This window comes from Xenopus laevis, chromosome 5S, assembly GCF_017654675.1.
Source record: "Xenopus laevis strain J_2021 chromosome 5S, Xenopus_laevis_v10.1, whole genome shotgun sequence".
In the NCBI taxonomy this organism is placed as follows: domain Eukaryota; kingdom Metazoa; phylum Chordata; class Amphibia; order Anura; family Pipidae; genus Xenopus; species Xenopus laevis.
Genome location: NC_054380.1, coordinates 142,674,393 through 142,690,044, shown reverse-complemented (window position 1 = coordinate 142,690,044; position 15,652 = coordinate 142,674,393). Strand labels below are relative to the sequence as shown.

At 43.2% G+C, this 15,652-nt stretch overlaps 1 protein-coding gene across 3 annotated transcripts; it reads right to left on the bottom strand.

Moving 5' to 3' along the window:
* Positions 1 to 696: 696 nt before the first annotated feature.
* Positions 697 to 11,126, bottom strand: fndc4.S (fibronectin type III domain containing 4 S homeolog). 3 transcript variants are annotated; one of them, XM_041565159.1, is made up of 7 exons: positions 10,126 to 11,126; positions 5,560 to 5,880; positions 4,734 to 4,849; positions 3,375 to 3,579; positions 2,831 to 2,920; positions 2,307 to 2,437; positions 697 to 1,557 (listed from the first exon to the last, which is right to left on the bottom strand). In XM_041565159.1, exons 2-7 carry the CDS (start codon positions 5,699 to 5,701, stop codon positions 1,525 to 1,527), a joined length of 717 nt encoding a protein of 238 aa, XP_041421093.1. In that variant the 5' UTR covers positions 5,702 to 5,880; positions 10,126 to 11,126; the 3' UTR covers positions 697 to 1,524. The 3 variants fall into 3 exon arrangements, with proteins under 3 accessions (XP_041421093.1, XP_041421091.1, XP_041421092.1); XM_041565157.1 differs by having other exon boundaries at positions 697 to 1,560; positions 10,126 to 11,124; XM_041565158.1 differs by having other exon boundaries at positions 697 to 1,560; positions 5,560 to 5,872; positions 10,126 to 11,124.
* Positions 11,127 to 15,652: the final 4,526 nt, after the last annotated feature.

Below are 15,652 nucleotides of genomic sequence, written 5' to 3'. Positions count from 1 at the left end.
TTTCTTATACCGAAAACACAACAAAGGCACTCTCACCAGGCATGTATCAAGAACAGAATGGAGACACTTATCAGTTAATCTAGAACAGAATTAGATACACAAAGTAGACATGTTTAACTTGACTATGAGGAACAGTAAGTAGACATTCTGACCAGACAGTTATGTTTATGACAAGAGCGGACATGCTCACCAGCCAATCTTACTATGTAGAACAGAAAGAATACACTCTCACCTTCCAGCCTCTGTGTTTAAAAGGGAGACCTTCAAACAGACCAACATTTATATCAAGAAAAGTGAGTAAAATTTTTCATTACACATTGTTTCCATCTAGAAGAGAAAGAGGACACTCTCGCCAGCCAGCCAAAAACGTTAGATCATAAAGAGGTCTCTGTAACTTGTCAAACTCTCTAGAAAAGACATTGCTATCATGAACAGAAAGTAGACACTTTTGCCAGGCAACGTTTTATCCATTAAAGGACACAGAATATCTTTTCAATAATGCTTAGCATCTAGAACAAAATGTAGATACATCAGTCACCGTTTCTATCTAGACCACCATGTGTAATGTCAATTGGCAACAGAACCCTCAGGAACAGATTCTAGATAACATTGTTGCACTGTATCCTTGGTCCAAGTTTCATATGTTCCATAAGGAGAGATTCTGATACACAGCCTTCCCTCTATCACAGAAAGAGACATCAACCTTCACTATATTAGAAAATAATTCACACACAGTAAGAGCAATGTGGAATTCCATTAATAGCAGAGGCAATATAAAACTATAGATCATGTTAAAGCATGGACATTGTTAAGCTGCACTGCAGGTCTCCTTGGTGAGCCATAAAAGCTTTACCACAAGGAGGAACCATGTGTAGGACAGAGGCATTGCTGGAATGGAGAACAAGTAATAGGGAGACCTCACCATCATACTTCTGTCTATAGATGAAATCTGTTAATGGTCACAGAAAAGTTACAGAATAGAGTTGCAGGTCCTTGCTAACACAGATTGTCCCTGGTCCCCTCCTAGACATGTCTTGGAGATACCCACCATAGCCCAGGCCAAGAACATCAAGCACATGGACTAACACTGATGAACTGTTTGATGAATCTGTTTGATGGTTTCATAGGAATAAAATAGAAGATAACATATCCTTGTTTCCCTTGATTTCTGGCTAAGTAACTTGCCCATATGTTTCATAATAATGGATGAACACCATCGGCACTGACCATTCTCTAAATGCTTTCTGACAATGCCGTTCCATGTTCTTATGAATGACATCCACGGCCTTTAAGCGAGTCCATATCGCTTTAGTCGTACACAGACTGTACAGTCCATGAGTTCTCTTTTTGGGTGATTACAGTGAACGGGGTAAGCCCTTGTGTAAACCCTGCTGGTAGCGGAGTTTAGTGGTATTGCTATACGAAGTGCCCATCGCTCTTGTGCATTTCATCCAGCCACAGTGGAGGCCCTGAGTCCAGGACACAGTAGGATCAGTTTGGGCTCAAGGCCTGGACACAGATGCGCTATACTTCTATAATGTTGACCGATGGTGTCTTCTTCTGAGTAAGGAAGTGAGAGAGACAGAATGTATAAATGCCGGCACAGCATGTTCTAAATCCAATTACAGTTTCATAAAGAGAACCAGAACATTCTGATTTGTGATCAATGCAGAGATCATTTTCACCTTCCTCTTAAACTGTCCTCATTCATTCTCAAAGACTTCTTATTCTCTAACTCTCTTACTTGCCTCCATCCCACCAGCTTGATGTTTCTTTCCATCTTTTATCCTCTTCATTTTATGAAACCCACCCCCATCTTATGCCACCATAAATCACTCTCTGGGTTCATATAACTTCTCATCAAGCTCATTATCTGCTCCCTGTACTGTCAGTCCTGTCAATGGTTATTGCTACCACTGCCATCAACCTTCAAACCTGTTTGTCCCTCTGACCCTCTTGGTTCATTTGCCCAATTTGTTCAACCCATAAAAATGTCCGGCAGAAAAACGTGGCAAGAACTGGTCGCACACAGATTACTGAAGTGCTTTTATGAACACACTACATATCTGGAGCAGATGTTCATGACCTCCCTAGATAAACCTTTGCTACTTCTTTTGCATCTCCCCATTCCACAAACATTTCATTCACAAGACTCTGCTCTCCTGACTTTCTCTCCTAGTTCTCCTATAAGTAGTGCCGTTCCCTTTTGTGTTGCAATTTATTAGCATGTATTTTGGATGCCTTACTGTGACACTCAGTAACTTGGGTTTGTTTACAAAGGCTGATGTGGCAAAGCCCTCCCTCACCTTCCGCAATAAGCCCCCCGTCGGCCGCTCCGGAGTGCTCTGTTCTGATGATGGTTTTGTCTTCTCTTTGTTGTTATTAGAATCATTGTCTTTAATGATATCATATTGTCGGCAGAAGAGTGCGATCACAGCTGGACAAGAGGAACGAGAGGAATATGGTTGGATTATCCAAGATAATTTGCCAATTGAAATTTGAACTAGTTTTTTACTAGGGTCAGAAACCTTAGCAACAAGAAAGTTGACTTAATGTGACATTGCATTTTGATTAGACTAACCCATATTCAACAAACCACGAGGGTCGACTGCAATTATCTTTTAGGGGAAGAAAAGCTGATAATTAGAGCTAATGCCGTCCTCAGCTTGGTCTGAATGTGCAGTTGGCATTAGCTACCCTAAAGAAGAGGCAAAATGTTATACAGTATATCAGTTCCTACATATCATCACCCCAAGACTAAGAATGGCAGCTTTAAGGGTGGACTCCCCTTGTGCCAGTGACCCTCGAAATGGCTCCAATATGTCCTCACCTGCCCACATAAGCAGCACAGCCACAATGATTATAATCTCCCCTGTTTCCAGCTGCCGGTCCTTGTCCACCCCCTGGACTGTAATAACTCCTGCAAAGGAGAAAAGGAAACATTTTCACCTACTTGGTATAATATATATGAATCAAAAAACCAAGATGCTTTATAAGGGCATAGTTGAACTATAACAAATGAAGAAGCAAGGAAAGACAACTCTCTCAAGATCTCTGAAATGTACTTCACCTTGGGGAAAAGGACACCTCTTTTTCCCCAAAGAAAATAATTTGAAGAACCGTGAGAATGTTGTCCTTGCTTCTTCATGTCTTATCTGCTGCGTAGGCACCGAATGAAGAAATGGGAAGGGTAGTTTCTAATAAACACTTCTCCTAAATTGGGAATAACGGATTGTATGGATTGTAGCTCATATGGTGGAGTGATCTGAAGGGTTAAAACCTTTTTCCATTTACCTTGAGTAAGAAAAAAATGTCCCCTTAGAAATGAATAGAACGTTGGGAAGAAGAAACTGAAGAGGAATTTCTCCCCTTACCCTGATTGGAGCTGTTAGAGGGAACTTTGTCTGTTTCCTTCAGCGTTCGGAAATGGATCCTCTTGCTGGCCTGGCTCTCGCTGTACAGCCCAATAGACTGGACTTGGATAATGTAGTCAGTGTCTTCCTCCAGGTCCCACAGCACACAGGCTCGGTTGGTTGTGTTTACCTCTCGTATGAACCTGTGAATCTGTCCGTCTTGTCTCTGGATGCAAAGAACGGGGGACTTTGTGACTTCAACAGTAAAGAGCATGTCCCCTCTTATTATCTTGCTGTATTATCTAGCTGTATGACACAAGCCCCCATCACTTATCTTACCTGTAGGACCCATTTCTCCCAACTCTTATCTTACTCATAGGACCCATTTCTCCCAACCCTTATCTTAATCATAGTACCCATGCCTTTTGTCTTTTATATTACCTTTAGAACCCATGCCTTCCAAACCTTATCTTACCCATAGGACCCATGCCTCCCAACACTTATGTTACTTTTAGGACCCATTTCTCCCAACCCTTATTTTAACCATAGGACCCATTTTCCCAACCCTCATCTTATTCATAGGACCCATGCCTCCCAAACATTATCTTACCCTTAGGACCCATGCCTTCCATCCCTTATATTACCCTTAGGTCCTATGCCTTCCAACTCTTATCTTAATTGTAAGACCCATTCCTTCCATCGCTTATCTGACCCATAGGTCCTATTCCTCCCAACTCTAATTTTACCCTAGGACCCATGCATTTCGTCTCTTATATTACCTATAGGACCCACGCCTTCCATCCCTTATCTTCCCCTTAGGACCCATTTCTCCCAACCCTTATCTTACCCATAGGACCCACGCCTTCCATCCCTTATCTTACCTGTAGGTCCCATGCCTCCCAAACCTTATCTTACCCATAGGACCTATGCTTTCCATCATTTATCTTATCCGTAGGACCCATGCTTTCCATCCCTTATCTTACCTGTAGGTCCCATGCCTCCTATCCCTTATCTTACCCATAGGACCCATGCTTTCCATCCTTTATCTTAACCGTAGGACCCGTGCCTTCCATCCCTTATCTTACCTGTAGGTCCCACGCCTCCCATGCCTTATCTTACCATAGGACTGATGACTTCCATCCTTTATCTTACCCGTAGGACCCATGCCTTCCATCCCTTATCTTACCTCTAGGTCCCATGCCTCCCAAACTTTATCTTACCCGTAGGACCCATGCTTTCCATCCATTCTCTTACCTGTAGGTCCCATGCCTCCCAACTCTTATTTTACTCGTAGGACCAATGCCTTCCATCCCTTATCATCCCTTATCTAACAGGTAAGACAATAGTCCTTATATTAGCTGTAGGACACACTGCCTGTACCTGTTGAGAGATTGCATATCCAATGATAATGTCTCCTTCAGGTACATCCCAGGTCACAGTGGCTGAGTTGGCCTTTAGATGTGTAACTGTCACATTGACTGGAGATGGAGGCCTGTCTGGTACATGAAACAAATGACAGTTAGCCCAGATTAACTTGAGTAGTGACATACCTGCCCTGGCACAAATGAGAGTGACCCTATAGGAAGGCACAGAGCAGACACAGTAGCTGAGTATTAAACTTGCAGTAAAGGGAGTGTGTGCCAGTGACCAGCTGTTTGTGCCGCTCCGAGAGCTGAAGGGGCCCATGGGGATGAAGGGTAATTAGAAATAATCAGCATTCAGCCTCCGTCCCTGTTCAGCTCTGTAACAGATGGATGGACTCACAGCTAATTATATCACGGCCAAGTTTAGAAAGAGAGGAGGAAAGGTGGCACAGGCTGGCAAGGGCACTACCATCTGCTGCCAATCTACCGGCACTCACAGTCACAGTATAAGCATGACTATATATATATATATACAGGATAACAGGTTCATTGATCCTTTTGCTGTGTTTAGGCTACCTTGCCCTGTGATATCAGGTCACACCCACATTGTAGAACAGTATAAGATGATTGGTGGGACAGAGGAGCTTTACACAAACTAAAACTTGAAATCTTTAACAATAGGTTTTTGTTTAATGAAAGTGTTTATATTTGGGTGTAACTGTCATTGTGTGCCCATCCCTTTCTGCACTGTGGGTCTGACTCATGACACAATGTAGCAGAAGTGAGTTCTCTCTCAGGTCTGGTAATTACATTAATGAAGGGGTCAGGAGCTTGGTACTTACTTGCTCTCACCAGGCAGAGGTCACAGCTGAACAGAACCAGCACTGCTGGGCTCAGATACATTGGAATATGGGCCATATCCAGCACTGTCAGACCCCACATGGAGCCCTTGGATCGCAGGGTCACAGGAGAAACACAAGTCATTGGTTCCGGGAGTCTGGACAAAATGCTTTTGTGTTTGTAGAAGCTTTAAATGGCGGGACCCCGAATGCATGTATGGACCCCCATTCCTCTGCACAGCCCCTGAAAGTGTCAGCGGTCGGATCGTGATCTGTGATACCGAATAACAATGAATCGGAACTCCTCCTTCTTCTTCTTCTTCTCTGTGGAAATGACAGGGAGAGAATAGAGTTTGTAGCAGATCCACAGGGGATTCTGGGAAATGTGTCTGAGCAGATTATGTAGCCCTAGGGGAGATTTCAGTGTATTATTTACAAGCAGAACCCAGGGGCCTAATGACTGGCACCTAAATAAGGTGCGTGAGCTCAGGGGGGGATCCCTATAATGGAATCTGTATGGGAAGGGGGGGATCCCTATAATGAAATCTGTATGGGAAAGGGGTGATCCGTATAATGGAATCTGTATGGGAAGGGGGGATCCCTATAATGGAATCTGTATGGGAAGGGGGGATCCCTATAATGGAATCTGTATGGGAAGGGGGGGATCCCTATAATGAAATCTGTATGGGAAAGGGGTGATCCGTATAATGGAATCTGTATGGGAAGGGGGGATCCCTATAATGGAATCTGTATGGGAAGGGGGGATCCCTATAATGGAATCTGTATGGGAAGGGGGGGATCCCTATAATGGAATCTGTATGGGAAGGGGGGGATCCCTATAATGAAATCTGTATGGGAAAGGGGTGATCCGTATAATGGAATCTGTATGGGAAGGGGGGGATCCCTATAATGGAATCTGTATGGGAAGGGGGGATCCCTATAATGGAATCTGTATGGGAAGGGGGGATCCCTATAATGGAATCTGTATGGGAAGGGGGGGATCCCTATAATGGAATCTGTATGGGAAGGGGGGATCCCTATAATGGAATCTGTATGGGAAGGGGGATCCCTATAATGGAATCTGTATGGGAAGGGGGATCTCTATAATGGAATCTGTATTGGAAGGGGGGATCCCTATAATGGAATCTGTATGGGAAGGAGCAGTTAAAGAGGGTTTCGTTAGCCGTTGCACATGAGCACTTACACATCAGTCCAGTGTTAGAGCTCCATAATTCATGAACGAGTGCAAGGACAGCGCTATATATAGGTTAGAATGTAGCACAGCACCCATAGGACCCTGTTTAATGTCATTTATATTCCTTCCCTTCATAAACATCTGTCAGTTATGTAGGACAGGAGCCTCCATGTGCCCCCCAGTCATATTATATCATTGTGCCCTTCCCCCCCACTATATGGACTATGGGAACCCCAATCCTACACCCTACAAAGCATTAGGACATTATTCAGGATTATAGAGGTAAGGGGCCCATCCTGTATAATTACTGATCCTCTTATTCCTACGAGTAATCTCAGCCGACCCTGTAACTCTACATTCACTCAATACATGACAAGACCTTGATGCTACTGCCATTGCTTCCTACAAGTTTATTATCTACAAGGACTCCAAGCTCCGTCTCCATTATGGATTTGCCTAGTGCAGTCCCATTAAAGGAGAACTAAAGCCTAACTAAAGAAGAAGGTAGAAATGTTGTACATGATGTTTTGTGCTTCTGTACCAGCCCAAGGCAACCACAGCCCTTTAGCAGTAAAGATCTGTGTCTCCAAAGATGCCCCAGTAGCTCCCCATCTTCTTTTCTGCTGATTCACTGATTCACATGCTCTGTGCTGCTGTCACTTACTGAGCTTAGGGAGCCACTCACAATATACAGTACACATAGAATAGAAATGTCACAATATAAGGCTGATTAGTAATTAATACACATAATTACTACATGGCAGCACAGAAACCAGTGTAACAAGTATCAGAATTGAATAATCAGCAAACCTGTAGCATCAGCTTATATTACAGCCAGGGAAGCTCATTTTCTGATGGATAATTAGTGACGAGCCCTAAGCTTAGCTTCTCAACAGCCAATCAGAGCCCACTGAGCATGTGAGTGTCACAGACACTTTCCAAGATGGTGACCCCCTGTGACAAGTTTGAAGTCCTGGATCATTGCTGCTATTGACAAGCTCAAACTTTAGCCTCGTGCAATAAGTTCACTATAGAAAATAGGACATGTAAAGCCACATTCATTTTTAAGTTTTAGTTCTCCTTTAAGGGTCTTTAACTACATTTATCCACATTGAATCTCATCTGCCACTTAGCTACCCTGACTGCCAGTTTGCCCAGATCCTGCTCTCTCAGTGCCTCAGGGTGTGTTCCATCTGGCTCTCTGTGCCCTTGTGCACATTAAAGGGGTTGTTCACCTTCCAACACGTTTTTCAGTTCAGTTGGTTTCAGACAGTTCCCCAGAAATAGACTTTTTTTAAAATAAATGACTTGCTATTTTCTATTTGTGACCTTTTAATCTAATATTGAAGTGTAAAGTCTCATGTTTCCGCTTCTTATGTGTTTGTGGGATGGGGGTCAGCGACCCTGTAACTGATTCATGAGTTAATACATGTGTTTATGAAGCAGCTGTGGGATGGGGGTCAGCGACCCTGTAACTGATCCATGAGTTGATCGATGTGTTTGTCCCTGCTGAGCAGAATCCCTGAGTGACATTAAAGGCAACTGTTAGACTTGATACAATAGTTACACTTATATTCCCCATAGATCCTACTGAGAAATGGATCAACTAATGGATCAGCCAATTGGAATCTGCCCCTGGATCACTGAACTCACACTCACACTCACACTCACACCAACATTCAACTTTACACTTCCATTCCAGAAAAATGGTAAAAAAATAAAAAATATAAAGTAATTGAAAAGTAGTTTAATTTCCAGTGAACTGTCTAAAACCAACTGAACTGAAATAGGGGTTTGGAAGGTGACAAATCCCTTTATGATTTCAGAAAAGCTAATTTTAGTGCCTTGAGGGCTGCCCTACAGAGTATTGATTGGGGCATTAGGTTTTCAGCTAAAAACACAGAACAGAAATGGTTGTCCTTTAAACTGATATTAAATCATTACTGTTCTCAATTTATTCCCTTAAGAAGTAAATGTAGAAGCTCTAAGAATCATCCTGTGTGGCTTAATACAGAAGTAAAGAAGTTAATGGGAAAGAAGAGAAAGGCATTTAATAACTACAAATCTGTAGGGACAGAAGCTGCATTTAATGAATATAAACACTGTAATAAATGTTGTAAATCAGCAATCCGGAAGGCAAAGATAGGAAATGAGGAGTGTATTGTGGCTGAGGCTAAGACTAACCCCAAAAAGTTTTTTAATTATATTAATAGTAAAAAGATGCAGGTTGAGAGTGTTGCTCCATTAAATAATGGTACCAGTATGGTTGTAACAGATACAGAAAAGGCAAATGTGTTAAATCAGTTCTTTTCTTCAGTGTATACAATAGAGGAGTGTGAGTTCCCAGGCTCTCACAGTATCTTCCTCTGCTTTGACTGTAACTGATAATTCATCATCTGTGACCAATACCGCCTCAAGTTCTTGTGGGTATTTACAAAATAAAACCCTTGTTCTGTACGAGCCTCTGGTATGCTATACTTTATTTTGACACAAAAACAAGAGGTATAGTTCAACACCAACTTCACTGTATCAGGTGTTGTGCCTCTATATTACTATTAGTATTCTCAGTATTCACATTATTCCTACGCCATATCAGTACCCACAGTCCCTCTACTGCATATCAGTACTCACACTCTCCCTACCCCATATCAGAACCACAGTCTCCCTATCTCATATCAGTACTCACAGTATCGCTACCTCATACCAGTACCCCTACCCCCATATCAGTACTCACAATATCCCTACCCCATATCAGTACTCACAGTATCCCTACCCCATATTAGTACTCACATTATCCCTACCCCATATCAGTACTCACAGTATCCCTACCCCATATCAGTACTCACATTATCCCTACCCCATATCAGTACTCACAGTATCCCTACCCCATATCAGTACTCACAGTATCCCTACCCCATATCAGTACTCACAGTATCCCTACCCCATATCAGTACTCACATTATCCCTACCCCATATCAGTACTCGCATTATCCCTACCCCATATCAGTACTCGCATTATCCCTACCCCCATATCAGTACTCTTAGTCCCTCACTATACTAAGGATGTGCTACTTTATTTCGCTGCAGGGTTTTGCACCAAGAAGTCGACAGAGGCCCCACATAGACTGACTGTATGTGATTATAGGGAACACCCCTCTATTAGAATTAATTAGTAGATCAGTGTAATTAGATGCTGGTGCAGTTACATTGGAGGTTCAGCCTTTAATTCTCATTTGCCCCTACACCCCCTACACCTCCATCTGCACACACTCACTCTGCTCACACACACACACATTTATACACACACACACACATATACAGGTAACAAAATACATAAAGACCCCTAAACACACATGCCCCCCCCCAGCACTCACCTTGCTCCAGGATTCAGGGTCACTCAGCCCCCAGATGCTGCATCAGAACCCCAGTTGTATGAGCAGGAAGGGGGGGAGCCTGTGGATCAGTCTCAGCCATTGGGGCTCCAGTGACAGACACAAGCTGCACCCTATCTGCTCACAGGGGCCACAACCCAGAAACCCATGGGATGTTCTGTAGGGTCTTTCCTGGACCTCACTCCCTCTCACTGGCACATCTGAACCCACTTCTACTTATGGTCCTGGTTCTGCTCAGAGGTTCTGTTGGTTTTTTCTCTGGTTGTTGTTCTGGTTCTGCTCAGAGGTTCTGTTGGATTTGCTCTGGTTGTTGCTCTGGTTCTGCTGAGGTGGTTCTGGATCTGCTCGGTTGCAGAGCTGGTTCTGCTGTAGAATGCAGGTCTAGACCCAGGAGGAGGTTGTGCTGGTTCTGTTTGGGGTCTGGTTCAGTGCATTGTTCTTGCAGGGCTGTGAATAGAGTGTGTGTGTCAGTGTGTGAGTCTGGGAGTGTGTGTGATGCTCAGATATTGTGGTACCGTGGATTAGTGTGCGGTACATTGTGTGAACATGTGATACACTAATATAGTGTGTGATACACAGAATGATTGTGATGATGCTGGTGTGTAAGTGAATGGGATTTAGTGAGTGTGCAGAGCTGTGTGTGAGGCCCGGGCCCTATAGAGAGAGAGAGATACTCGGGTACCAGTGTAGTGTCTGCAGCTCAATGCTCTGCTCTCTGTGCTCTCAGCAGTCTGATGTCACTACCTGAGGAGGGTGGAGCTAAATCACATTAACCCTTCAGCTCATTCACACTTGTACTGTATCTACCATTGCCCTCCTCAAAGCAAACTTACCCTGTGTCACTTACCTACTGACCCTCCAGCATCTGTGCCCATCTCTCTCATTTTAGCTCTCAATTTCCTACTCACATACAGCATCACTTACCTACCCCATTCCTCATATACCCACCCACTTACCTGCTCTATTATTTACATGTATTTTAAGAGCACTGTATTCTTCATCAGTCCCTGCCCCAGTGAGCTTACAATCTAAGGTCCCTATCTCATTCCCATCAGTCCCTGTGCCAGTGAGCTTACAATCTAAGGTCCCTATCACATTCCCATCAGCCCCTGTCCCAGTGAGCTTACAATCTAAAGTCCCTATCCCATTCCCATCAGCCCCTGCCTCAGTGAGTTTACAATCTAAAATCCCTATCCCATTCGCATCAGCCCATGCTCCAGTGAGCTTACAATCTAAGGTCCCTATCTCATTCCCATCAGTCCCTGTGCCAGTGAGCTTACAATCTAAGGTCCCTATCACATTCCCATCAGCCCCTGCCCCAGTGAGCTTACAATCTAAAGTACATAAAAACTCCCTGCATCATACTCCTGTGCCTGGTATAGGGCCCAGTGCTGGGAGTTGCCATGCTGTACTGGTATAGATCAGTACTGAGTAGCCATTTGCCAGTCTATTGCCAGAACTCTTGCCGACACCCCAGACTGACTGATCTGAGCAGCTATGAGGAACGACATCCCCGCTCTTCTGTAAGTGGAACTGCCCTCCAGCTGTGATTGGCTGATATCTAATCAGTAGCCACAATAGCCGGTGCATTACTGACCAATCAGGGCAACTGATTTCTCTACTAATTTGATATAGAAACACTCGGAGCCCCCCATTAATGTTACTGGTTTTGTAAAGGGTGAGTGACACTGAGCTGGAAATTATTCTTTCCTTTAGGGGAAGTTTTGGGGGGCCCCCCTCAGCATGCATACCTCCCAACTGTCCCTTTTTTGGAGGGACAGTCCCTCTTTTGACAGCTCAACCCGCAGTCCCTCATTTGCACTGGAAAGTCCCTCTTTTCTCTGCACTGAACAGCCAGAAAAAGAAACAAAGTTTCTCACTTAATTGGCTTTTAGCAGAGAGCCCAGAACAGCTAACAGGTGCAAATAAGATACTTTTGTAACAATTTTGAGACACAAAAACACAGTTTAGATAAGGAGAAATATTTTCAAACTTTCATAACCTGCCAAATTTTGTAAAACAAATATGGTAATTAGGGGGTGTGGCCACAGAAAGGGGTGTGGTCAAAAAATTGCTGCACTACGTGTGGGAACAATTTTTTTGTCCCTCTTTTTACTTCCAAAATGTTGGGAGGTATGAGCATGGGGCCCCTGTACATAATAGAAGGAAGGACATATATTGTATAAGAAATGTTACTGATATTCAGCAGGAGCCCCCCAGTATGTGTTGAGGGCAGTAGGTTGGGTATCTGTGATTTATCAGATGGGGTGCCAGTCCTCCAGCAGTATCATGGGCCTCCCCAATGCACCCCGGCTGCCACCGCACATTGATGGAAAACTGACACTTGGAGGTAAAGTCCTGCGCGGGTCCATTTTTCGGAACCCGTACCTGCAACCTGCAATCCGCAACCCGGACCCGCAACCCGCATTCTTACTCGATTGGACCCGCAACCCGACCCGCAAGTACCTTATCCGCAACCCACGACCCACTGACCATCAAGAATCAGGAAGTGCCGACATTGTAAACCGGAAGTGACATCATCGGAAGTAGACGTGATCAGAAAAAAGGAGTAAAAATCACTATTGAGAAGACCCGCGGCCCAACCAGTGATCCGCAAACCCACAGAACCTCTGACCCGGGTCTATAGTTGCACCCAGAACTTCTACCCACAACTCGCAGGTACCCAACCTGCTACAGGACTCTACTTGGAGGGGCAGGAGGGCTCACATCTCAATATCTGCTTTACTTGCCTTTATATATTTATCTGGACTACTGAATGTGTCTGTGTGACTGGTACCCCCGGGGCAACACAACCCACACTTCTATATATTCCCTAATTCTCCTGCAGCCTCACCTCCTGCCAATCCATTCAATGACCGCGATGATCTCATAATGCGGAAACATTAAATCTTGGCTTTTCCTCTTTCCCTGCATCTCTATCTAATTAGAATTGTCGGAATCACTTTGGGGATTCCCAGGGCCCTGACAGTTAATCAAATGCCCTGTCAGCCCTCCCCCAACTGTCTCCCATCAATATGTATAATACCCACTTATATATTTATATATAGTGATCATATCCCCCTTATATATTTATATATAGTGATCATATCCCCCTTATATATTCATATATAGTGATCATATCGCCTTATATATTTATATATAGTGATCATATCCCCTTATATATTTATATATAGTGATCATATCCCCCTTATATATTTATATATAGTCATCATATCCCCCTTATATATTTATATATAGTGATCATATCCCCCTTATATATTTATATATAGTGATCATATCCCCCTTATATAGTTATATATAGTGATCATATCCCCTTATATATTTATATATAGTGATCATATCCCCCTTATATATTTATATATAGTGATCATATCCCCCTTATATATTTATATATAGTGATCATATCCCCCTTATATATTTATATATAGTGATTATATCCCCCTTATATATTTATATATAGTGATCATATCCCCTTATATATTTATACATAGTCATCATATCACCCCTTAAGCGCCTCTTCTCCAGAGTGAACATCCCCAATTTGGCCAGTCTTTCCTCATAGCTGAGATTTTCCCTTTACCAGCTTAGTTGCCTTCTCTGTCCCCTCTCTAATACAATAATGTCCTGTTTGAGTGATGGAGACCAAAACTGTACGGCATATTCTAGATGGGGCCTTACCAGTGCTCTATACAGTGGGACCCCCTCCTCCCGTGACTCTCTGCCCCATTTAATACAAGTCAAGACCTTATTTGCCCTTGATGCTGCTGACTGGCATTGCTTGCTACAGACAAGTTTATTATCTACAAGGACTCCAAGCTCCGTCTCCATTATGGATTTGCCACATATAGAAGTGGTGTTGCCATTTGTCCAGTGAAATAACAGCAAGAGCCGGGGGACAATTTTCTAAGGTTTCTGTCAATGTAATTTATAGTTACTTGTCCTCTGCCCCCCTCCCACCTCTTACCCCCTTTCCCAATTCCCCCTCTAACTTGCCCTACTCACTGTTTCTCTTGTATGGGGGCCACAACATCTTCATTTACATCACAGCTCCACCAATGATGTCATAGACCCGCCCTGGCCAGTCAGATGACAGCAAATAGGTGGCTTCTGTATATATATATATATATATATATAGTAGTGTATATATATAATAGTGTGTATATATAATAGTGTGTATATATGATAGTGTGTATATATGATAGTGTGTATATAATAGTGTATATATATAATAGTGTGTATATATAATAGTGTGTATATATGATAGTGTGTATATATGATAGTGTGTATATATAATAGTGTGTATATATATATATATATAGAGAGAGATCTGTGTAGGAGTCAGCACTCACGTAACCAGGTGCAAACGTGCCTGGGTGCAGTGTCCAAAATTTTAGAATTTCTATCCAACAAAGAGGTCCGCACTCTCAGGTCTTAAAAAAATCAAAAATGGTTTATTAGCTAACGGACTAACGTTTCGGCCTCTCCGAGGCCTTTCTCAAAGTACAGATAGATACAAAATGAAAGCAATAAATACCCTTGGTGGCGGGAAAGGTAAATTGGCTGACATCATCATCATCACTATGCGTCAAGTACTAAAGTTTTTAAGTTGCACATATAAAACATATTTTAATATCACATTTAAATTTAAGACACATTTGTATTAAAACCCCCATTTTAACCAAATAAGGAATAAAATCATACTATGCAACAATGTGTCAATCTAAGTTGCAGATACTTGTTTTACAACGCACAGATATATATATATATATATATATATAATACAGACCCCCCCCAGTGTCTGACTACTCATTTGTGTGACATCATGTGCCCCCCCTGTACCATTCAGATTCCTACCCATGATCCTCTCTGTTCTGCACTTTATTTCATTCTCTACCTGTGCCCCCCCCCTGCCCACATGTCTCACAGGGGGGGCTTTTCATGAGAAGCAGAAATAAGAGAATTGATGTCGGTAATGAGTTTGTACTGAAGGAATATAAACTGCCCCCCCCGAGCTCTTTTATTGCTCCTCATAATGTCCTGAGCCTGCAAATTGCACAAGAGCGGGTTGCGCGGGGGCTCTTTATTATAAGAATAACGTGGGCTCAGTCTGAATATAATGATCACAATAATGCCTCCAATCACATGACTGGGGGGGAGTTCCATGTATTTGCGGTAAGTAGGGATGGGGGGGCACAGGAATTAATAATAATTAGGGAAAAGAAGAATCAGAGCAAATTAAAGGGGAAGTGCAGCTTCTCACTAGTCTATAGGGGGAGGGGTCTCATATATCTTCCTCTTTGGCTTTAGGTGGGGGGGGTAAGACACAAGCAGCAAGGTCTCCCCCTATGAGGGACAGGGGGGGGTTAATAATCCCAGGGACACCCACTTTGTGAGAAGGGACCCAGACTAGGGCTCTAAACCTTGGCAGACACCCAATGGAGGGGACCCAGTAGAATGGGGGAGACCTTTAGCCTATACTGGCTCCTCC

Coding starts and splice junctions, on each gene's coding strand:
- fndc4.S (XM_041565157.1), bottom strand. CDS start 5,701: ATGACTTGTGTTTCTCCTGTGACCCTGCGATCCAAGGGCTCCATGTGG. Junction 2,921..3,374: donor CTCTAACAGCTCCAATCAGG/GTAAGGGGAGAA, acceptor TCTCCTTTGCAG/GAGTTATTACAGTCCAGGGG. Junction 1,561..2,306: donor CGGGGGGCTTATTGCGGAAG/GTGAGGGAGGGC, acceptor TTCCTTACTCAG/AAGAAGACACCATCGGTCAA.